At 40.2% G+C, this 23,778-nt stretch overlaps 1 protein-coding gene across 6 annotated transcripts in view; it reads right to left on the bottom strand.

Annotated features, from left to right (window-relative positions):
* Positions 1 to 23,210, bottom strand: part of LOC143041149 (uncharacterized) — a 75,550-nt gene extending 52,340 nt beyond the window's left edge. For 4 of the 6 annotated variants that reach the window (XM_076212953.1, XM_076212954.1, XM_076212948.1 and 1 more), the window contains exons 1-3: positions 22,993 to 23,200; positions 16,135 to 16,227; positions 14,051 to 14,151 (exon numbers count right to left, since the gene is read on the bottom strand). In XM_076212953.1, the coding sequence (XP_076069068.1) occupies positions 14,051 to 14,151; positions 16,135 to 16,227; positions 22,993 to 23,002 (204 nt within the window). In that variant the 5' untranslated portion in view covers positions 23,003 to 23,200. Of the gene's footprint in view, positions 1 to 14,050; positions 14,152 to 16,134; positions 16,228 to 22,901; positions 22,927 to 22,992 lie in introns of those variants that run through there. The other 2 variants (XM_076212951.1, XM_076212950.1) reach the window with 2 other exon arrangements.
* Positions 23,211 to 23,778: the final 568 nt, after the last annotated feature.

The following is a 23,778-nucleotide window of genomic DNA, read 5'->3' on the forward strand; positions in this document are numbered from 1 at the left end:
GACTCATTGACTATCATGAACAACATGCATAATCATACACATATCCCATACCAAGCCCTCTACACTCCCTCCTCTCCTGATATCACCTTTTGCTCCCCCTGCCTAACCCCAACAACATCATGGAGAGTGGTCGGAGCCCTTGGCTCTGACCACCTTCCAATCATCATCACCACCAAAACAAGATGCACCCCAGCTGGCCACAGACACACTTACACCAATTACAAGAGAGCTAACTGGGAAGCCTTTACTGAAGAGACAGAACAACATTTTGAAACACTTAACAGTACACCAATCACAAACATAAACAATGCTGTGCACGCTTTTAATACAATCATACAAAACGCAGACAAGAGATACATCCCTAGAGGCAACAGAAAATCACACAACCCCAACTTCACACCAGAAATCCAAGGCCTCATCAGACAACGTGACACACTTAAACACGATACCCCCACACCTATCCCTCAAAACATAGCAGACCAAATACAAACACTAAACACTGTGATTGCCAATAAAATACATGAACAAAAAACACAAAATTGGCAAAACTTTATCAATACACTTGATCACAAAACAAACACCAGCAAATTGTACAAAACACTCAACAGCATCACACTATCCAACACTAACACTACACGCTCTCACGCAGCAATAATCACAACAACAGATAATCTACCCTCAAACAGACAACAAGCAAACGCTCTCATACGTCATTTTGCACAGACAAGCCATCTTACATCTCACCCTGACGACCGACGCACCATTCGACGTAAGAAAGACTTCCCCACAGACTCAGACTATACACCCTTCATAGACAGTCAGACAAAACTCATAATGCATAATCTCAAGCACTCATCTGCCTGTGGCCCTGATAACATAAGCAACATCCACCTAAAACACATTGGACCACAAGGTATACACGCACTCACAAACATTGCAAACTACAGCTATTCACACAACACTATAGCTGACATCTGGAAGCATGGTAAAATAATCACCATTCCAAAACCGAACAAAGACCCAACAATCCCAACATCGCACCGCCCAATCACACTTCTCTGCACCCCCTCTAAAGTCATTGAACGCCTAATACTTAAACTTGTCACACCATATATTCCCCTTGCTGACTCACAACACGGTTTTAGGCCACTACACTCCACAAACACTCTTCTGACAAACCTCACACAAAGAATTTTAGATGGCATCAATTCAGATAGGCCCCACCACAGAACACTTCTTATAACATTGGACATTAGTAAAGCTTTTGATGCTATCCCCCGCCACAACCTAACAAATAAAATATATAACACAGACATGCACAATAACACCAAAAGATGGCTGGCCAATTATCTGGCAGGCAGGAATGCTCATGTGTCATATAATGGCCAATCATCGCACATCAGAAACATTAAGAACGGAGTACCACAGGGCTCAGTTCTATCCCCCACATTATTTAATCTATACATGCATGACTTACCCACGCCAGACACCTCAGAAATACAAATCTCTTCCTACGCAGACGACATAACAACCACATGCACACATCGTAACACAGACAAAGCTGCAGAAATAATCCAGCCTTACCTTGACACACTCAACACATGGTTCATCACAAACAGACTCAAAATAGCTCCAACCAAATCTACAGCAACACTTCTCACCAACTGGACAAAAGAACACAAATACATACCTCATCTCTACATCAACAACACTCTAATACCACACACAAACACACCCAAAATTCTTGGTGTAACATACGATACATCCATGTCTTTCAAACAACACCTCACAAACATAAAAAACAAATGCACACCTAGACTTAACGCACTTAAGTCAATCACTGGAACAACATTTGGACAAAACAAAGAAACTAATATAACAATATACAAACAATGCATACGCTCAGTGATGAATTATGCGAGTCCTGCATGGGCTCCTAATCTCAGTGAGACACACCACAACACCCTTCAAACCATACAAAACAAAGCCCTAAAAACAATTACAGGCTGCACAAATACATCACCTACAGACCACTTACACCATGAAACAAAAGTCCTCAAAGTCAAGGACCACCTCGACATGAGAGGCACACAAACACTTGCTGCAGCCACCACAAACACATTACACCCGCTACACTACATAGCAGAACACCCACACACACCAAGACATAAAAAACTACACCCAAAGACCTTTATTACGCACAGATACTCTCTTCTCTTCCTCCACAACCACCAAACACCAGCCTCCGGAAACATATTCATAATCATATCACTCACCGCTCCATTAACACACTGAAAGACAACACACTGCTGCATGCCAGACCCCCTGATATCCACCCTTCTGAATCCTCTCTCCCACGAAAGGACAGAGTCCACTTGGCCAGACTGCGATGCGGTCACCACCCAGCACTTCTAAGCTACCAGAAGAGGCTAGACGACCGTGTTGTGAACAGCTGCCCAGGATGTAACACTTCACCCCATACCATACAACACATAATGGAAGACTGCATTATACACAATCATGCACGCAAACAACACAACATACACTCTATAAAGGATTTGTGGGAAAACCCAGTTTCGGCTGTGGCCTTCCTTGGGGAGACGGGACTGCTCGGACAGACAGTCTAGGGAACGACAACAACAACAACAACTCCCTTTCCACCCCCGCTCTCCTCCTCACCTCATTTCTCCAGCCTGGTAACCCCTATCATATTTCTCAGACATTTCATCTCAAACACATTCAAACTCCTTTCTTCCTCTTATGTTCCATGTTTCTGCTCCATATAGGGCTGTCAGCACAATCATCTTTTAATACACTCTCCTCTTAGCATCCATTCCCAAATGTCTATTTCTCATTACACTTTTCATTAACCCAAGGCAATTACTTGCTTCTCTCAATCTACATTCTACCTCTACCCGCACTCCTCCCTTTCCCTTCACATTTGCACCCAGGTATAGAAAACTATCCACTTCCAGTCCCTCTCCATTAGTACTCGCTTCTAATTTGCTCCCACCCTCTCCCCTTGTACATCTCATCACCCATATTTATCTTGAATTTCCTTCTTCTGCACACCTTCCCAAACTCTGTCATTAACTTCCTTAATCCCTCCTCTGATCCTGCTACAAGCACAGTGTCATCAGCAAGCAACAAATTAGTTATCTCCAATTTTCCTCCATTTTCTTTAACCATCTTCAATCTGTGACCCATTACCCTTGCGTTTACCTCTTGCACCACCCCAACCATGTATAGATTGAACAGCCAAGGTGACATGACACATCCTTGATGAACTCCCACCTTTACCTCAAACCACTCTCTCCATTTCTAATTGTAACACAGGCTCTACTATTCTCATAAAAACTCTTGACTGCTCTTAACAGCTTTCCTCCTATCCCATTTATATTCAATCCCTCCCATAGTGACTTCCTGTCTACCCTGTCATAAGCCTTTTCCAGATCCATAAAGGCCCCAAAACCATCCTTATCTTTTCCTGCAGCTTTCTCACATATCTGTCTTATCACAAAAATCTGATCCACGAAACCCCTTCCTATCCTCAACCTACACTGTTCCTCACCAATTACTCCTGGTCCTCTCCTAATCCTCTTAATCAAAAACCTCCCATATGCCTTCCCAACTACATTCAACAAACTGATCCCTCTAAAACCACTACGCTCACCCTCGTTCCTTTTCCCCTTGTAAAATGGAACTATACAGGCACTCCTCCAGTCCTCCGGCACTCTACCCTCTTTTAAACAAATATTAAGTAACCTCACCAATCAGTCCACCATCACTGTACCTCCCTTTTTAGACACTCCGCATGACACCCACCTAACCCAGCTGCCTTACCAGCTCTCATCATCTTAGCAACTGCCTTCACCTCATTTTTCCTCATTTCTCCTCCATTTCTCCTGTTATTTTCTTAGCGCGTCCCAGTGCAACTACCTTACCCTCCCTATCCTCCTTCACATTTATCAACTCCCTAAAATACTCTTCCCATTTTCCTCTTACTGCTGTCTCTTCCATTATCATATCTCCATCTGCACCTTTTACCTTTTTTCTACTTGATTGACCCCCCTTCCTCTCTTGACTTCCTTCCTAAACATCTTTTTATTACTGCTCTCCTTTTTGCCTCTTTTATCTTATCATTTACTTCTCTTTTCTTTGTACTTATATGATTCTCTCATCCTATTTTGCAACCAATCTGTGAATACTAGCTTCTCTTCTACAACCTTCTTTGCTTCGTCATACCACCACTCACTACCCTTCCTTCTATTTCCTCCCATCCTCCTTGTTCCACACACCAACTTTGTACACCTTATAATTCCCTCTTTAAACCATCCCCATTCCTCCTCCAATCCTAGTTCTCCTCTATCCTTCCACTCTTCTCTCAACTTCTTGTTCTCCTTTTCTTTCTCATTTAAGCAGTTTGCTTTAAGTACTTCCCTACCCCTTGTCCTTCTCTTCTTTTTCCATCTATCTTCCACTCTTAACTTACCTTCAATCAAAAAATTACCTGATATTACCCCGCTCTTTCCCCTTAGAACATATACACCCAAAACGCTTTTCCTAGTTACCACTACATAGTCCATTAAAGCCCTATCTACCACCCTTCCACTCAGTCAATTACTTCATTTCCTACCCTAGCATTAAGGTCTCCCAATACCACTATATTGACATTTCTCCCTAAACCCTCTATGCACTCATTTAAATCTATCCAAAAAGCCTTCCTTTCCTCTACACTCTTCTCACTACCAGGCCCATATGCACTTACAAAAACCCACATCTCCCTTCCCAGTTTCAAAAATGAATAATAAAAATGTGAATATGTAAGTTATGAGTTCAGGAGTGAGGATGAAGTAAAATGGGCAAGAATGGGTGATCAGCAGCTTGTATGCAATTGACACCGCTTTCATATCAAAGACGGAGGAAGGCTTAAAGAGGGTAGGTGAATTTTACGAGATTTATCAGTTTCCCCTTTGACAGGGGAAAAGAATGCTACCACTGTGTTCCATATGTGTAAAAGAAGGCAATCAAATGGGGTCAAGTGAGGAGATTAGGAATCACTTACTGTATCTTACTCCCACAAAAAGTAAAGCCCTATGAGAGTATGGGAAGAGATCTCCAATGAGAAACTATAACCAGGTCATTAAATGTGCACTGATGTGGTATAGATAAGACTAAAGAGGAGGACACTGGTAATATACTTGTGAGAAGATGGATGTGTCCTCATGGAGTGAAAGTAAACCAAAAGGAAAGGGTAAGTTGGAGATAGGGAGCATGTGACAAGGGGGTAAGGGAGGGAGGAAGCGGCACTGGTGGTAAGTGATGAGATAGGTAAGTGTGTGGTGGAGTGAAGTCTTTACAGGTATGGGTGAAGATGAAATTAGGATGAAAAATAGGGCTTTTATGAGAGCATATGAACTTGATAGTGAATAAAGTGAAAAGGAGGGGGGGGGATGGACTTAAAAGAGTAAGAGTTTTGGAAGGAATGTAAATATAGGTGTTGAGAGACCTCAATGATAGAGTAGATGAGCCAGTAGATGGAATTGTAGTGAGATACAGAATGTTAGGTACAAATTGTGGGGAGATGTTGCAAATGAGTTTAGAAGGAAAATACTGTCAGCAAACAGTATCTAGGAAATGAGACAAACTTATGTGGGACAATGTGGTGGATGAGATTTCTTGATTAAGTAGGGGAAGATTTCAAGAGGTCATGAGAACAAATTGAGAAAGACAAAAGTCTACAGGATGTTAAGAAATACAGCTTCCCATACACATGCATAAATACTTGGAATAACTTAGTAAGGCATAGCCCAACCTGGAACAATACATAAATTTAAATCTATCTATATACTAATGGCTTCTCCCCCCTTACAAGGGAGGTAGCCAGCCAAGGTGCACACCCACTCCCATCCACTCTACAAAAATGTAAATCTTAGTACAATAACTGGAGAACAAGGAAACTTGGGATAAGCTGCATGCTATTATATGGATATCAAATGGTTCAAATTGTAACACCTATTCATCAGTTAAGTGTTAACACAAAAAACAATGTGCAATGTTCTCTCTCTGCAGATTTAGATGTTTAAGTAATCTTTCGCTAGTCATCTAAGTACCCCAGTAAACTGTCCTCAGAACCCCTGCTTTAGGAACTATATGGGGCACCCTTATGGACCAGAGCAACACAATTTTGTCTGTGTTAGAGGAAATATCCATTATGCTGTCCCCCACACTTAACCATTTCAGTACAACTCAAATGCTCGTGCACAGCATCGGCTACCATATGAACAATTCATCACACTACTCACATTATAAAATATAAAGTCACTGCTGTATTACTTGTTCTCTTTTACTCTGAGTAATAATAAACACAGAAAATGTGATCAAACAAGTTTACAGAATCTGGGGGTAACTTGTGTACAGCTACAAAAAATATATATACAGTACTACCTCTCATTAATGGACTAAAAGGGGGTAACGGTGTCCGTTGATGTGAATAATCCGTTGATTTGGAGTGGTTTTTGGGTGGCATAGTGATTGCATGCACTAAACAACAGCACCAAAAACACCGAAAACACAGCGAAAACACCGCAAACGCAGCTAATTAATGTCCGTTAATGAGAGGTCACACTGTATAATCAAGATGTGGTGCCAGTATCCTCGTGTACCCACTCATGCCTCGTGACACCATCTTTGTACCGAAGTGGTTAATACTGTCCTGTACCACTTCTTGGAATACATTTCCATTTTTCCCTACCCCTGTGGTAGGGGGAGAGAGAACACTACCACTGAGTTTTCCCCTCTCGAGTCATAAAAGGTGACTAAAACAGAACAGAGGATGGGACTAGGTATCCTACTCTCTGTAGCCCTAAAGAATAAATTCCTACAAGAAGTCAAGCAATTAGAGGATCTGGTAGGAGTTTTCAAACCAGAACCCTAAGATTTGGGTCTTTTAATGTGCGTGGACGTGGTACAGATAAGAGTAAAAGGGATAGAATAGGCAGTATCTTTGTGAGACGGCAGATGGATGTGTTGGCACTAATTAAAACTAAGTTGAAAGAGAGGGGTGAGTTTGAGTTTAAGAGTGTAGTGGGGAGCGTTGGGAGTGAGGAGAGGACTCGGGAGGAAAAAGGGGGTGGCTATACTAGTAAGTGAAGAGATAAGTAATCGTGTGATGGAGAGGAAGGAGGTTCCTTCAAAGTTGTTGTTGTTGTTGTTGTTGTCGTTCCCTAGACTGTCTGTCCGAGCAGTCCCGTCTCCCCAAGGAATGCTACAGCCGAAACTGGGTTTTCCCACAAATCCTTTATAGAGTGTATGTTGTGTTGTTTGCGTGCATGATTGTGTATAATGCAGTCTTCCATTATGTGTTGTATGGTATGGGGTGAAGTGTTACATCCTGGGCAGCTGTTCACAATGCGGTCATCCAGCCTCTTCTGGTAGCTTAGAAGTGCTGGGTGGTGGCCGCACCGCAGTCTGGCCAAGTGGACTCTGTCCTTTCGTGGGAGAGAGGATTCAGAAGGGTGGATATCAGGGGGTCTGGCACGCAGCAGTGTGTTAATGGAGCGGTGAGTGATATGATTATGAATATGTTTCCGGAGGCTGGTATTTGGTGGTTGTGGAGGAAGAGAAGAGAGTATTTGTGCATAATAAAGGTCTTTGGGTGTTGTTTTAATGTTTCTTGGTGTGTGTGGGTGTTTTGCTATGTAGTGTAGAGGGTGTGATGTGTTTGTGGTGGCTGCGGCAAGTGTTTGTGTGCCTCTCATGTCGAGGTGGTCCTTGACTTTGAGGACTTTTGTTTCATGGTGTAAATGGTCTGTTGGTGTTGTATTTGTGCAGCCTGTAATTGTTTTTAGGGCTTTGTTTTGTATGATTTGAAGGGTGTTGTGGTGTGTCTCACTGAGATTAGGAGCCCATGCAGGACTCGCATAATTCAACACTGAGCATATGCATTGTTTGTATATTGTTATATTAGTTTCTTTGTTTTGTCCAAATGTCGTTCCAGTGATTGACTTAAGTGCGTTAAGTCTAGGTGTGCATTTGTTTTTATGTTTGTGATGTGTTGTTTGAAAGACATGGATGTATCGTATGTTACACCAAGAATTTTCGGTGTGTTTGTGTGTGGTATTAGTGTTGTTGATGTAGAGATGAGGTATGTATTTGTGTTCTATTGTCCAGTTGGTGAGAAGTGTTGCTGTAGATTTGGTTGGAGCTATTTTGAGTCTGTGATGAACCATGTGTTGAGTGTATCAAGGTATGGCTGGATTATTTCTGCAGCTTTGTCTGTGTTACGATGTGTGCATGTGATTGTTATGTCGTCTGCGTAGGAAGAGATTTGTATTTCTGAGTTGTCTGGTGTGGGTAAGTCATGCATGTATAGATTAAATAGTGTGGGGGATAGAACTGAGCCCTGTGGTACTCCATTCTTAATGTTTCTGATGTGCGATGATTGGCCATTATATCCATTATGCTGTCCCCCACACTTAACCACTTTAGTACAATTCAAATTCTCAGGCACAGCGTCGTGGGACCAACCCCAAGAGTTGGGAGCCAAACTGCAGCAACTACCCCTGGCCGTCAGCTCTACGCTGCTGGCACCGATCCCCAAGAGGAGCTATGCCTGCCTTGGGGAGTACCACAATCCTTCAAAGTTGATGTGGATGATGGTGAAACTGGGTAGGGAGATGTGGTTCTTTGTAAGTGCATATGAGCCTGGTAGTGAGAACAGTGTGGAGGAAAGGGAGGCTTTCTAGATAGATTTTAATGAGTGCATAGAAAGTTTTGGGAGAAATGTCAATGAAGTGGCACTTGGAGATCTCATTGCTAGAGTAGAGGATGAACCAGTAGATAAAGTGGTTGGGAAGTACAGTGACAGGTAAAAATTGTAGTAGAGAGTTAATGGTGGAGATGTGTCTAGAAAGAGTTGATGATTGCCAATACAGTATTTAGGAAAAGGACAGAAGTTAAGGTGCTTAGAGTAAACTGCTTAGAAGGAAAAGGAGCAGGAGTACAAGGACGAGGAATGGAAGTGTTTCAAGGAGGGAGTGACACGATGTGCAAAGATGGTATATGGAACTAGGAGAATGGGATGGAATATAAAGACGGTAGAGTGCCAAAGGACTAGAGGAGCACCTGTATAGTTATGCTTTACAAGGGAAAAGTGGACAAATATGATTGTAATAGTTTTAGAGGAATCAGTTTGATAAGTGTAGTTGGGAAGGCTTATGGGAGAAAGTAGAGGTGTGGATCAGATTTTTGTGTTAAGACATACGTGGGAAAGGTTTAGCAAAAGGTAAGGATGTTCTTTGGGGCCTTTATGGATTTGGAAAGGCTTATGACAGGAAGGCACTGTGGGAGGATTTGCAGATATGTGGGTTTTGAGGAAAGCTGTTAGAATTGGGAATAGGGAGAGTAAGTGGTTTGAGGTAAAGATGGGGCTGCAGAAGGGATGTGTCATGTCACTATGGCTGTTCAATGTGTACATGGATGGGGTGGTGCAAAAGGTTAAGGTGAGGATAATGGGCAAGGGACTGGAGATGGTTAAAGAAAATTTAGAAAAGTGGGAAGTGAGCTAATTGTTGTTTGCAGATGACACTGCACCTGTGACTCCGGGGAGTTAATGACAGAGTTTGGGAAGGTATGAGAATCCAACAAGAGATAATGGTCGCAAACTATCAGGAAATAGATCTAATTTGGAAGTGGCTAGAAACGACTTCGCCAACACTGTAGTTAATGAATGAAATAAACTTCCTACAGAGGCAGTGTAATGTAGTTCAGTTCCAAGCTTTAAGATTCGTTTAGATAAACACTTAAGCAAGATGGTGTAATGACCGCCATTTATTTTATATTATTTGTTTATTTGTTATTGTTTGTTTATTATTATTTGTTTGATTTCCATTGATTATTGTTTAATTGTCAGTTTAGTATTATTTACTATTCACCTGTCTGTTTATCATTTAACTATACCTATGTATCATTTATTTTATCTATTATCATTTCGCTCGCTGGCTGAGCGGGTTAGGGCGTCGTTACATGCGGCGAAGGTGGAGGGGATGGCAGTTTGAAGCCTGCCACCGGTGAAGTTGGACCAAGGGCATGGTTCATTAAATTCCACGCTACAAAGCCCTCTGTGAGGGGTACCGTCCTAGCCTCCCGATAGGGGGGAGTGTGACACATTAAACCATATCATCATCATCATTTATATCATTATAAATTTTATTCTATTTTATCAATTCTTTATCATTATATATTTTTTTCACATCTGACCTACTTATGGAGCAAAAGGTCTCCTGTTGGCATGCTCCGCCTTTGTAATCCTTTGTAAAAAGTTGAAGGTAAATGTGGGTAAAAGCAAGGTGATGAGATGTATAAGGGAAGAGGATGGCATAGAATTGGAAGCTTAAACAAGAGATACTGGAGGAAGTGGATGGATAGCTTTAGGTACTTGGGGTCAGATGTGGCAGGAAAGGGAGGAGTGAAGGTAAAGGTATATTGTAGACTGAGAAAAGCAAGTAAATGCCTTTGGTGATTAAAAAGTGTGATGAAAAATAGGCATCAAGGAATGGATACAAAGAGCAGGTATTATGAAGGGGTGATTGTGCTGATGACTTTGTATGAGGCAGAGACTTAGAATTTAAGAAAGCTAGAGAGGAAAAGTCTGAATGTATTTACCTAGTTGTATTTTACAGGAAGGGGAGCTATGTTCGTGGTGACTTGTTTTTGCATCTCACAAGATCAAGTTTGTTCTTAAATTCTTGTACTGTGTTTGCACACACTATTTCTTCATCCAATATGTTCCATATATCACTCTGTATGAGAAGCTGTTCTTTTTCAGGTCTCTTCTATAGCTGTCCTTTTTGAGTTTCATTGCATGTCCTCTTGTTTTTCCTCTGTCCCACTTTAATAAGAACTCTAAATCAAGTCATTCTTTTCCTTTCATAGATCTGTAGATGGTTAGTAGGTCACCTCATTCTCTTCTTTGGTCTAGGGTTGGCAATTCCAGTTCGACCAGTCTTTGTTCATATGTCAGGTTTGCAACAAGTGTTGGGACCAACTTTGCTGTTGCTTTTTGTATTCTTTCTAATTTTCTTGTATTCTTTTTTGTACTGGGTGACCATATCAGCACTGCATATTCCAGTTTTGGCCTTATCAGTTTTTGTAATATTTTCCAGATCGTTTCCTTATCCAGGTATTTAAAGACCACCTTTATTGATCTAAAAAAATTGTATGTTTCTCCGAATGTTTTATTTATATATCTATCTGGCGACATGTCTTTGGTGATGATTATTCCTAGGTACCTTTCAGAATGTGTGAGCATATTTTGACGCAGCCCGAGGGGATTTCTCCCTGTCTTCTCCTTTTATGCATGGGGGACAGAGAGGGGGGGGGGTTGCCGATTTAATGAGGCGGCCTTGCTGTGGATGTGCTGTGTCTTGCGACACTTCTGACCAGGGCAGTGGACAAGGTGCAGGGATGACCTGTCATCCAGGAGGTCCTAAGATGAGAGGGAGGGTGGAGGGGTGTGGAGTGTATTCAGGGATGGAAAGGGTGGGAATGATTTTATGCCTTTTCCTTTTTGGCTACCTCCCTTGTAAGGGGGAAAAAGCCTAGGTATATGTATGTATGTACTTCTTTTCCATCAATTTTATACTGTCCTGTTATTCTCTTCTTGCTTTTTCCAAATTCAATTATACTGCACTTCTTGATGTTGAATTCTACCTCCCATCTCTTGCTCCACTCTGAGACTTTGTTCAGATCCCTCTGCAATGAGTCACAGTCTATTTCGGAGTTTATTCTCTTTAATAATTTTGTGTCATCCGCAAAGCAGTTCATGTAACATTCAATGCCTTCGTCCATGTCATTTATATATATAGCAAACATTATTGGAGCTAGCACTGACCCCTGTGGAATGCCCTACTCATTTCTTCCCACTTTGAATATTTGTCCCTGAGTACCACTCATTTTTCTTCCATGTAGGAGGTCCTCCATCCAATTCAATAGTTTTCCATGTATGCCTTCTATTGTTTCCAGTTTATATAGTCAAAATGTTATCTGCCTTTTTGCATATTTGGAGTAACATCATTTTGAAGAACTCAAATTTATAAGAGCTAGTGCTCTGGAGTGATGGATGTGGTTACAAAATCGAAACATGAACGTTGCCAATATCTATTCTGTTCTGGCCAGGAGACATGGCATCACCATAGTTCAGAAGTTCCCTGCTGCAGAGCACACACAAATGGAATGTGACTTCGCGTACAGCACCATAGAACAAAAGAAAGTGAATAATGTATTCACTGAATAAGATTATGCAGTTCTTATCCAATGTGCAAAGATGAAACCATCACCATACACAGACAAATGAAACACCAAGATTTTCTGAAGATGGAAAATTCATTCTTCAGAGGCAATAGGCCCAGGAAAGTCTGAAAACCAGTGGTTAGTGAATTAAGGGGGCTGATGTACTAAATTAATGGAACGTTAAGTTCAAGCTACCTTTCAACAACCACTCTACCTGGGAGTTTTTACCATAACAGGTTCATAATGCAGAAATCAAGTAGATCCTATTGTTCATATCAAGACTACCAGTCAAGTTAAGGAAATTCAATGACCTACATTCAATGAAATCAGTTATACTCTCAGCTGACTGTTATAACTCTTGACACCCTGCCTCATGAATAAAGAACATCAGAAACAATTTTGCAAAGCAATAAGGAGACAATATTCTGAAAAGAATTTACTTTTCTATTTCTTTGTGTTTCTTTCTGGAAAATCTGAATAATTAATTCCAAAGATGTAATTTTAATTTTTAGTGAATTTCAGGATGCATGTGTGTTTAGCTTAGTTATTTCAAAGTGATGCATGATAAACTTGAAAAAATAAAAAATATAATTCTTAGAAAAAAAATAATATACATACACACATATTCCAAGGCTTTTTCTCCCATACAAGGGAGGTAGCCAAAAAAGGAAAAGGCATAAAATCATTCCCACCCATTCCATCCCTGAATACACTCCACACCCCTCCATCCTCTCTCTCGTCTTAGCATACATATACATACATATACCAAGGCTTTTTCCCCCTTACAAGGGGGGTAGCCAAAAAGAAAAAGGCATAAAATCATTCCCACCCATTCCATCCCTGAATACACTCCACACCCCTCCACCCTCCCTCTTATCTTAGCACCTCCTGAATGACGGGTCATCCCTCCACCTTGTCCACTGCCCTGGGTCAGAAGCAGTGTCGCAAGACACAGCACATCCACAGCAAGGCCACTTCATTAGCACCAGAAATTAATGTGAAAAGAGCCTTCTGTTTATTTTCATTTCATATGATTAATCATAATTTTAGTTCTATTTCCTATGTATTGGTTCTTAGGCATCATACCTAAACCACTTGTAAACATTACCAATAAAATTGCTTGTCACTACTTCATTTTGTTTCAATATATAAAAATTTCTACTTGAAATAATCATACAAATGTCTTTTTCCTACAAAGAAGCAATGTTAGGAGTAATGTTATGTAAATTTATAAAACAGAAATGAGGAAGTTTTTTAAATTTCTCAAAAAGTTGGAAAAATTACTTAGGCACTTTCTTTATGAGGGTGAATTTGTAGCCAGGTATAATAATTGTGGAGTGCGAGACAGGAAGCTAGCTGGCTGAGCGGGTTAGGGCGTCGTTACTTGCGGCGAAGGTCAAGGTGAGGGCGGTTCGAATCCTGCCACCAGTGAAGTTGAACCAAGGGCATGGTTCATTAAATTCCATGCTACAAAGTCCTCTGTGAGGAGCACTGTCCTAGCCTCCCGATAGGGGGGGGAGCGTGTGACATTAAACTATATCATCATCATTATCATCATCACGAGACAGGACCCATAAGCTTTGCTCCTTTCTTACACACTACAATGGATAAATACATACTTGGTCTCTGTTAACAACACTGAGAAGTCACAAGGACAAAGACAACAACATGGAAGACCTTAACAATTTCAATTCAAAGCCCTTTGTCCCCCTATATATAAAATAAAAAATAATAATTAACTCAGCCTTTGATGACTCACCTGAGATTTGTATGCTGGCTTCCCTATTTTGGAATTTTGATGACGACCACAATGGATCTCTGCCCGACTCAGCAAAGGTTTGATTCCTCCAACATCAATGTCTGATTAAATACATTGGTATTATACACAAACAAAACAAATTTGATGAATGAGCATATGGTATTTGGAAACCAGACATGTAGTTATATTAAAATGTATATATGTATATATATATATATAAAGTGGATGATGGGCTGAGAAGGGCAGTGGATGCATGAGGAAAGTCTGCCAAGCAAGAAAAAGAGAATGCAAAAGAGAGGAATGAGTGGAGAGAAATTGTGAATGCATGAAGGAATGATGCATCATGAAGGGATGGTTTTCTCGTCTACTATGTAAAACTTTTTAGGGGACAAGGAAGGGTCACCATATGAAGCAGCAGGGGATAAATCAACTCCAGCTGTCAGACCCTGCTACAGAGACACTGCATCTCACTGCATTGTCTTTGAACTCAGCAGTGTTGTGGAGTACAGGGTCCTTCATCAACGAGATGCTAAAATGGAAGGGGTGACAAATGGATTTTGATGGGTATAAGTTATGACTCAGTCACCCCTTTTACCTGGAAGCCATGAGTCTCCTGAAAGAGACCTAGAGCAAGGGTTTGACCGATATCTGGGAGATGAGGTGAAGACAGTGGGACCTCAAAACAAGATTCATGCAATGCACAGGATATCTCATGGTGAAATTAACCTTTGCTCCCTTTAAATGCATACCATCCTTCAACAAGTACTATCACTGGGTACCTCACATACTTATGAGGTAGTCAACAAAGCTTTTGGGGATAACTTATGAATCTGCAGCGTCAAGCAGGTGGCATGTTCCCAACCTGCACTTACTCAAACAATATTACACATCTGCCTTTCTGCCAAAAAGATATGCGGCATAACTCTTGGATCCACAGCAGACACCATAAGCTTAATTGCCCCATACCCCATTTGTTCACTGCAGTATCCTTAGGTGCTCTCACCTAAGTATTGCAATTGCTATACAAGACCCTTGCTTATGTACTGCATGTGTTGCATTGTTGTGTTGTGGAGTGTCCTTGCCTGTGTAGTGCATTTGTTGAGCAATCCAGTGTTGTGCCATTGTGCCATGGAGGTTAAGAGAGCAATTTCCTCTGATGCTACGAGCACCTCTAAAGCACCAGAAAAAAATGGTGATCTTTAAGGAAAAAGTTAAATTGCTTGAGAAGTGTAAGGAGGGTATATTGTTTGAAGCAGTGGGCTGTACATTTGGTGTGAACATGAGCACATGAAAAGTGCATTCTAGTTGCGCCATGCTTGGCCTAGCATGTGTCACTGCCATAGGATAAGGGAAAGGTGATAACAGAAAATGCTCAGTTTATGTGGACTGTGGATCAACAATGGGAGTTGCCATGGATACAAACATCATACAGGAGAAAGCTACATCCTTGTATGTCTGGTTCAAGCCCACCACTGATGGCCCAGTGGCTCTTAGCTCCTGCCTCAACGAGTAACAGTGACGATTGTCCATCCCGCCATCCCTCAGTAATGAAGACAACGAAGGTGCCGAAGGAGGAAATACTGTTGGAGACAGTTGGGGGGAGATATTGGGGAACAGTCTATACATCTGCAGACCCATCTAACACTGCACTTACATTTCACACCATTATTTCAGTCATTTGTCATTATTAGTGCATCACTAATCACTGTAATATTATGCCTAACCTTGAAAAATATATATGGGCAACTTATGATTATATCATAGGTGCATTAAGAATTTGTAGACTAAGTTTTTCTGGGTTTTTGTCCCCAAACCACCACAAAAATTTTAGCTGTTCATTTGTACTCAAGTACAAAATAAAAACTCCAAAATGTCAAGTGAAACTTAAGTGCACAGAATATCTCATCCCTGCAAGAAACATTTAGTTAAGTACCTGTCACAATGCTACGCTGTTGTTACGACCAGATCAATATCTACACACAAACAACACAAATTTACAACCAATTGTATCATCATGAAAACTTTCACTGTAATCAAAACTTCACAACTAATCTTGAGTGTTAAAACAATAGGAAGTTACTTACTTTTCATGTTTCTGCCAGTCCTCCCATGAGGACTTTCAGATCGCATATGATACTGTCGTGGCATTGATGTGGGACCGGACCAGTGTTCAGCAGCTGCAAACATGAAATCTATGTCAGAACTGTAATGAAATTATTTACATCTAACAGATATGTATAGAGCCTAGCAAATCTTGAGGCTCTGGGTATTGGCCTTAGAGCCTCAAATTCTACAGTATGGGTCCCAAATCCTATGTAGAGATATCTTACAGGTATCCCTTAGGACAATACCAAAATACACTTGGTCCTGGGTTCCAAGTACAGAAAAGAAAGTTTTTCTACAATTAAGGAGTGGTACAACCGGTTTAAAGATGGCTGAACAATGGTGGAGAGTGAGCCATGCTCAAGTCAGCCATCAACATGCCAAAATAACTATAGACGCTGTATCGAAAACTGGCCGTTAGGGCGGAGCACGGGGATTCCCCGTGTTGCCACATAATTATCTTATAATTTTATTTTATCTTAAATTTTATTTTATAATGTTGCCACATATAATTATATTATACAACCACTCCTCGTTTAATGACCTACTCGGTTTACAACAACGCGAAGTAACGATGGGCTTTATGACAGACCAATATTCGTTTAACGTAAATCTCCCGAAGTTACGACGTTGTGTACGATGAGTTGGCTGAGGCAAATTTGTATGATGTTATTGTACAGCCGCGACAGTCACGTGGTATGGAACGTGACTGATGTCCACGACCTGACGCTTCTCTGCCTGTGCGACCATGCTTGACCCGACCTAACCTAACCCAGTGCAATTATTTAATTACATACTGCGGGTAACTTACACACACAGTATATATAGCGGCTTCCGCCGCATGTAAAATCAGTTCACTCGCACCTTACAATAAAGGAGACGAACTCACCAAAACCTCTTTCTATTCACCAAATAGTAGCATCTCTACATTATAAATGAACTTGTACGGTGGATATTAGCTGTGAGGTAAAGTGTTCTGAAGCTTAGGTCTACATTACCATCCTGCAAGCTGCAAAAACTACCTGGGGTACAGTATATACCGGTATTGGTAAATTTTTAGTTTCGACCATGGGCGCAATATAGCAATAGAAAATTAATTATTAATTTTGTAAATTATAATGTATCAACGTAATATGCAATTTTGTGAGCGGAAAAAAGGTGCTAAAACAGATTTCGTAAGTAACGAAGTCGTGTCGGACGAATGGTACGCCATGTTTGTTATGATAGATGCCGACGTCGAAGAAATGAAAGGATGATAAATTCGTCTAACCTAAACTAATCTAACCTGTGTTTAATAAATCATTACCTGCAAATTAAATGTCATCTGGCTCGTCCTCGTTGTCGTCGTCGGGAGAGACGTTGGCGGGCTTTTCAACCACTCTCTCAGCTTGCAGGGTATACAAAATTCTTGCAGCTTGAAGGAATGCATGTATCTCCGCTCCATAACATTCCTTCAAGAAAATGTACCTGGCGAGGTACTATCGGAAGTACCTAGGCCGTCAATTGACAGTTGACAAGATGGCGTCCTGATCCGATGCTACCGACTTCGTTCATTAGCATATTTGCTTGTAGCAAGGTATTTTTTATTTTCATTTCCGCCCACAAAATTGCATATTACATTGATACATTTTAATTTACAAAATTAATAATTAATTTTCTATTGCTACATTGCACCCATGGTCAAAACAAAAAAAATACCCCGGTATTTAATATGGAATGTCAGCATACGCAGATTTGGTCATACACGGTAATTTCAGGAACCTAACCACCTTTAATGTACTGTATAAAAGAGGGAAAATACACGAAAATAAAGATACATGTATTGCTGGACATTGTACATACAGTACATGTACGTATATGTACAGTATACACTTTCGCTTAACGACCAATTTGGTTAACGACAGCCACGCTGGTCCCAATTGTCGTCGTTAAACGAGGAGTGGTTGTAATTTTTTGTCACACACCACCACTGAGGTAAAAATCAAAGCAATGTTTTCTATACAAAGGTTTCGTTTCCTCGAGTCGTGGACATGGCATATGAGCGGGAGAGAGTGACGTTGCCCCTCCATCCCTTCTCTCACCACGCCCCCACACTGCATTCAGAAAGCATTGCATCCACATGCACGTTCTCGCCATGGATAAATACATTATATATATATATGTATATGTAAGAGAAGATTTGGAATCTGGTATCCATATTGGAAAACTGTAAACACCAGATTCAATTGAAGGGTTTATTTGCCCGACATTTCGATTACCATCCAGGAATCGTCTTCAGGGGGTATAACGGTTACAAGAATGTGAACGCCTTATAAATCACCGAAATGGTAAACCTGGGAAAGGTTCACCCTCTCATTCAATTGTACAAAGCATACCTCATTACATTAATAAAAAATAAATACATTACAAAAGAAATTAAACATTGGTACCAATTAGAAAAAAATAGAATTCAAATAAAAGTTACATGGCTGTGAACATAAAACAAGCGAAGCAAAAGTAACCATAGGTGACACTACCGTAAAAACAACAGACCATAGGACTGAGATATAAATAGAAGTGGACCAAATGTCCGCAATGAAGAGGCAAGAACAAACAACTAAATTACAATCAAACAAAATACTACTCACAATAACATGGAGCCAATACCCCAGACAGGATGTTTATTATTACTCAGAGTAAAAGAGAATGAGTAATACAGCAGTGACTATATTTTATAATGCAAGTAGTGTGTTGCACTGTATATTTGGCAGCCAATGCTATGTACAAGAATTTGGCTTGTACTGAATTGTCTAAGTGCATTCCTAATTCATTCCACAAATAATGTTCATGCAGGAATGGATATTCCTTAATGTCCTTCTTCAAACACCCCAGTTATTTGCCATGTACTCTTGATTCTCTTGCATCCCTCACTAATGCAGAATCCTCTCAGCTCAACTAAATCTTTTGGCATCAATCAAAACAGCACTTGGTACCAATAAGGGTGTGCTGTGGAGAATTTTGCCTGTATGTTGAATCAGTGCCTTCTTCTTACTTTGATCATATAGTGCCTTGTGCTTTGCACTTTGACCCCATTATGCAAAAAAAGATGCAAATTAGAATGATACTCTGAGAAAAGCAGTGTCACAAAATTGAGTCTATAAACCTGGAAAATGTTTAGCAAACCAGCATGAACAGTGCAATAACCAATAGTGAAGTTTGAGACCAATGGGGACAGGGAGGTACTCTCAAATGAAAATGGGAGTCAGGTCCACCAAGCTGCCCTGGCTTAACCTCTTCGATACAATGGCGTCTACGTAGGTGTCATGAGGAGTGAGTGGGTATACGAAAATGCCTGCATTGGCATTTTTATTATATTAATTTTGTAGTTGTAGCTGAGTTACCCCTGAATTCTGTGAACTGGTTTGATCACATTTTCTGTATTTACTATTACTCAGTGAAAGAGAACAATACAGCAGCGACTTCATATTCTATAATGCAAGTAGTTTAATGCATTATACATTAGGCATCCAATGCTGCACGTGAGAATTTGACTCGTATTGAAGAAGTTAATGTGAACATTGTGCAAGTTTCTTCCCCTTACTGGCAACTGCTTTCCTTCTCCTCCTCCTCCTGTTTGCAAGGAACATAGAAACAGAGCCACATTGTGAATACTGTGTCATCTCTGTCCCATGCCCACTGCTCAGATCTGATGCAAAGCAACAAGACACATCATCCCCACAGCAGGCCCTGACACCTAAACTGATTAACCCTCACTTCTTACATTAGATGAGTAACTGAGCCAGATAATTTGTGCTTAGTAGAGGCCAAGCTTCCAGGGAATGCTGTTCTACAGTTGGGAATAATAGATACACTATCTGGAGATGAGACTGGAAAGATTAAATTGGTGGTGTGGAGATGTTTGTTATGAGAAACCATATAATGGTGGAGGAAGTCTGAGTTACAGCAAGGACCCTCAAGACTGGTCATCTCTAACCCCTCAACATGCTACCAATGGGGAACAACTACAGGTGAACAAAATAATCTGGCATCAGCTAGGATAAAACAAGTCCCATGGTATTTGGTATGTTAGCCATTTCCAGAGGTGTAGTGCTCCTAGAACTGGACCACCACTCTAACACCTCTTGTTTAACATTTCAATACACATAACTTTCATCTTCACTTCCTCCCCACCCCAACCAAGTTCCTATGCCATTGTATGGATGTAAGATATGGAACAATTATGAATAAAGAAATATAAACCTGTACATTAGATAGGTCATCCCTGATTACTCCAGCCAGTTGTCCAGTGACCATAATATTCCATTATATGGTTCTATATAAAGTGTTCATTTAGAACACTATCAACTGACAACACATCTTAAAACATTTTAAAAATAATATAAATAGATTATATAAAATAAAAATAAGGCAACCCTCAGGAAACCTTAACTTCAGAAGGAGGGAAAAGGCACAAAATTAACCTTTTCAATACTAATCAAATTCTCGTGGGCAGCATCAGGTGCCTGACGTACAATGATTTGACGATACAAAACACAATACTTGTGTTATAAAATATAAAGCTACAGCTGTACTACTCATTCTCTTTCACTCTGAATATTAACAACCACACAAAATATGATCAAGCCAGTTCACAGACTACGGGGGTCACTCATCTACAACTACAAAATAGATATAATCAAGATGCCAAGACTGGCTTCCTCGTATATCCCCTTGTGCCTCATGACACCTACAAAGGCATCATCATCTGGAAGGGGTACTTGCTTCTACCAATGCCAGAAAATGGGGGAAAGGGAGCTTGCAATATTCCCTAGATTAGGTTGGTAGGCTAGGTTCATCAAGAGTTGTACAAGGTTAGGGTGGCCACATTAGGATAGGCATGGCTGATTACCATGATCCAAACATGGGTGGGGAGGAGGTGGTGGTTTTAAGCACAGTCTCAACTCGATTAGGATAGTATGTTCAGTTTGCCACAGGTGAGGGAAGAGACAGGGCTCCCTCTCTCATACTCAAAGGATACAACCCCCTAGATCAGATCTATATCAAGTCTATACAGAATTATTGTAGCCATTTCCACACAATTTTACCAAGCTGAGGGAGGCCCTTCTAAAAAGCATGGGGTTAAACCCCATCTTAATTTACTTGTTAAAGTCTATATTCATTTCCAATCTTTAATCTTGGTATTCATTTCCCACACTCTTGCAAAGATCTATGGGTAAATGTTTAGAAGTGCACACCTATTCAATACGACAACAGAAAATAAAATATTAATTCTTTAAATCATAATATATCAATGTAATGTATATTTTTCTTGGCGGAAATCAGTAACAAAAAAAGTTGCTAAAAGCGATACATTAATGAATGCAGCCGCAGAAACTGCTTGAGACGCCATCTTCCTTTTGATAGATGCAAAGGTTGAAGAAATTATAGTATGATAAATTTGTCTAATCTAACCTAACCTGCATTTAGTAACATGGTACCTGTAATTCGGTCATCAGGGTCATTGTTGTCAGGTATGGCGAGGCCAGTTTTGGTATCCAATCAGACTGCAGGGTGTTCATAGTTTGAAAAATAGCACAAAGCTTACTACCATAGCACTGTTTTAAATATATGTAGTATGGTGACATCACCTGGAATGGGAGAACACCCGGTACACATCATCAATGCCAGTGTCAAACTGACATTGACAGAACTGGACAAATGACAACATGATGTCTCAAACCTATCATCACAACTCTGTTCATTAATGTATTTACTTTTAGCAAGATTTTTTGTTATTGATTTCCACTAAGAAAAACATATATTGATGTATTATAATTCACACAATGAAATCTAATTCTCTATTGTTATATTGTGTAAGTACAGTACTGTACTTTATTTGGCATTGAATCAATATCATTAAGTGCAGATAAGGAAAAGAACACAGGTCGACATAACAATTACAAATGCCAAGGATAACACAAAAAAGCATGTAAGCTTATTTCCATTGTGGTCCTCATATAAAAGAAAATACCAAGTATCCTTCTCTAAAAGGCTTTTGTATCTAATTTGTCTAATTCTTTTCACATTCCTAATTTCAATTTATGTGAGATTTACATATTTCATTTATGGCACTGGCATCTCTTATGTTTATTCAGGCAGCTGCCAGATGATCCCATTCTTGTATTAACTGGAAAAACGACGACCACGACCAACCATTACCTCAAACAGACTCAACACTGTAAGGGTAATTATTGCCTGATAATGAGGTAAGGAACCTCTCAAAATTTTAATGAGGCAGTAAAAGGACTTCTACGATTTCAATTGTATCTAAATACAACCCAATTTTCATACATTAGCTGTACTTACTGCTGGCCTAAATACTGTTTATCAACAGCAACTAAACAATTCCACTTCATAAGTCAAGAGGTAATTAATGTAAAAAGAGAATGTTGTTCCCAAACATACGTAACATGCCCATTGGATTGTGATTGTATGAAATTCTTATTTCCTTTCGGTATAAAAAATAAAGATAATATTCTATCCATTTTATATAATTACTATTAATTCTAACAAATTGTGCCATCCTCGCTACCAATAAATAAGTTTAAATGTCTCACCATAATTTTGTTCAATGATTTAAGGAATAGCTCTCAACCTCAACTCAACGCCCACCTGCCACTATAGTTCTGATGATGAAAAACAATAAAACTAATTCACAATTCTTGAAACAATTATATATCAATAGAATCGTCTATATGATTCACATTACCTTAGTCCACATTCCAAACCACTGACTTGTCACTTGTACATTCAAAGACGAATATTTAACTTTGATGGTCGACTTATTGAATGATCGTTACCTGCTTTCATCCTAATTTGTGTAAGTACTTCATGCTTTCCACCCTTTTCTCGATGCGCAGCCTTATCGAATATCTTACAGAGAATAGAATCTGCAAGAGGTGTGAGGAGCGTCTCACCAGTGGTCTGCTGGTCAATGTTGACATTAAGAACTTGACATGTTGGTTGGTTGGATGAGGTGGTCACTGATGTGTCGGATTGTCGTCTGTCGGGAAGACGATATGTATGCACAAGCTGTCGAGCGATTCTGCAGTTCAATGTTAGTAAACAGGACAATCACGTCATTAAACAAATTATCATTAGAAATAATACAGTGGCAAATACTGTACAAACAATATTATCATTACTAGTATTTTCGTCTTCGTTTACGCTGCACTTTGAATAATTTTACTCTCGAACTCTATCTCAGCTGACGACCTACCATTTTCAAACCCGAGGTTTTGTTTGAACCTACGGGAAGTAACGGTCATGCAAGTAAGATAATGTTTTACAGAACACAGAGATGGGGTTGGCATATTTAATTAGACACCAGGGCCACCAAAGAAATAATGGGGATCAAAGATACCTCCTACAGAATGACCTTGAAAACGTGTACATCTGGGCCGTCGACAACATCAAGTTCAACGAAACCAAATTCGAACCGATGAGCTATGGCAAAAGCCTCGCAAATAACATCCAACCCTACACCATAGTCAGCTCACGGAGAGATCATGAACAAGGCGAATGTTAGAGATCTGGGAGTAATGTTGAATCGAGATGGCAAGTTTACCACACACATTGACAACTTT

The sequence above is a fragment of the Oratosquilla oratoria genome, chromosome 30 (assembly GCF_046742065.1).
Source record: "Oratosquilla oratoria isolate Oo_2021 chromosome 30, ASM4674206v1, whole genome shotgun sequence".
Lineage (NCBI taxonomy): Eukaryota > Metazoa > Arthropoda > Malacostraca > Stomatopoda > Squillidae > Oratosquilla > Oratosquilla oratoria.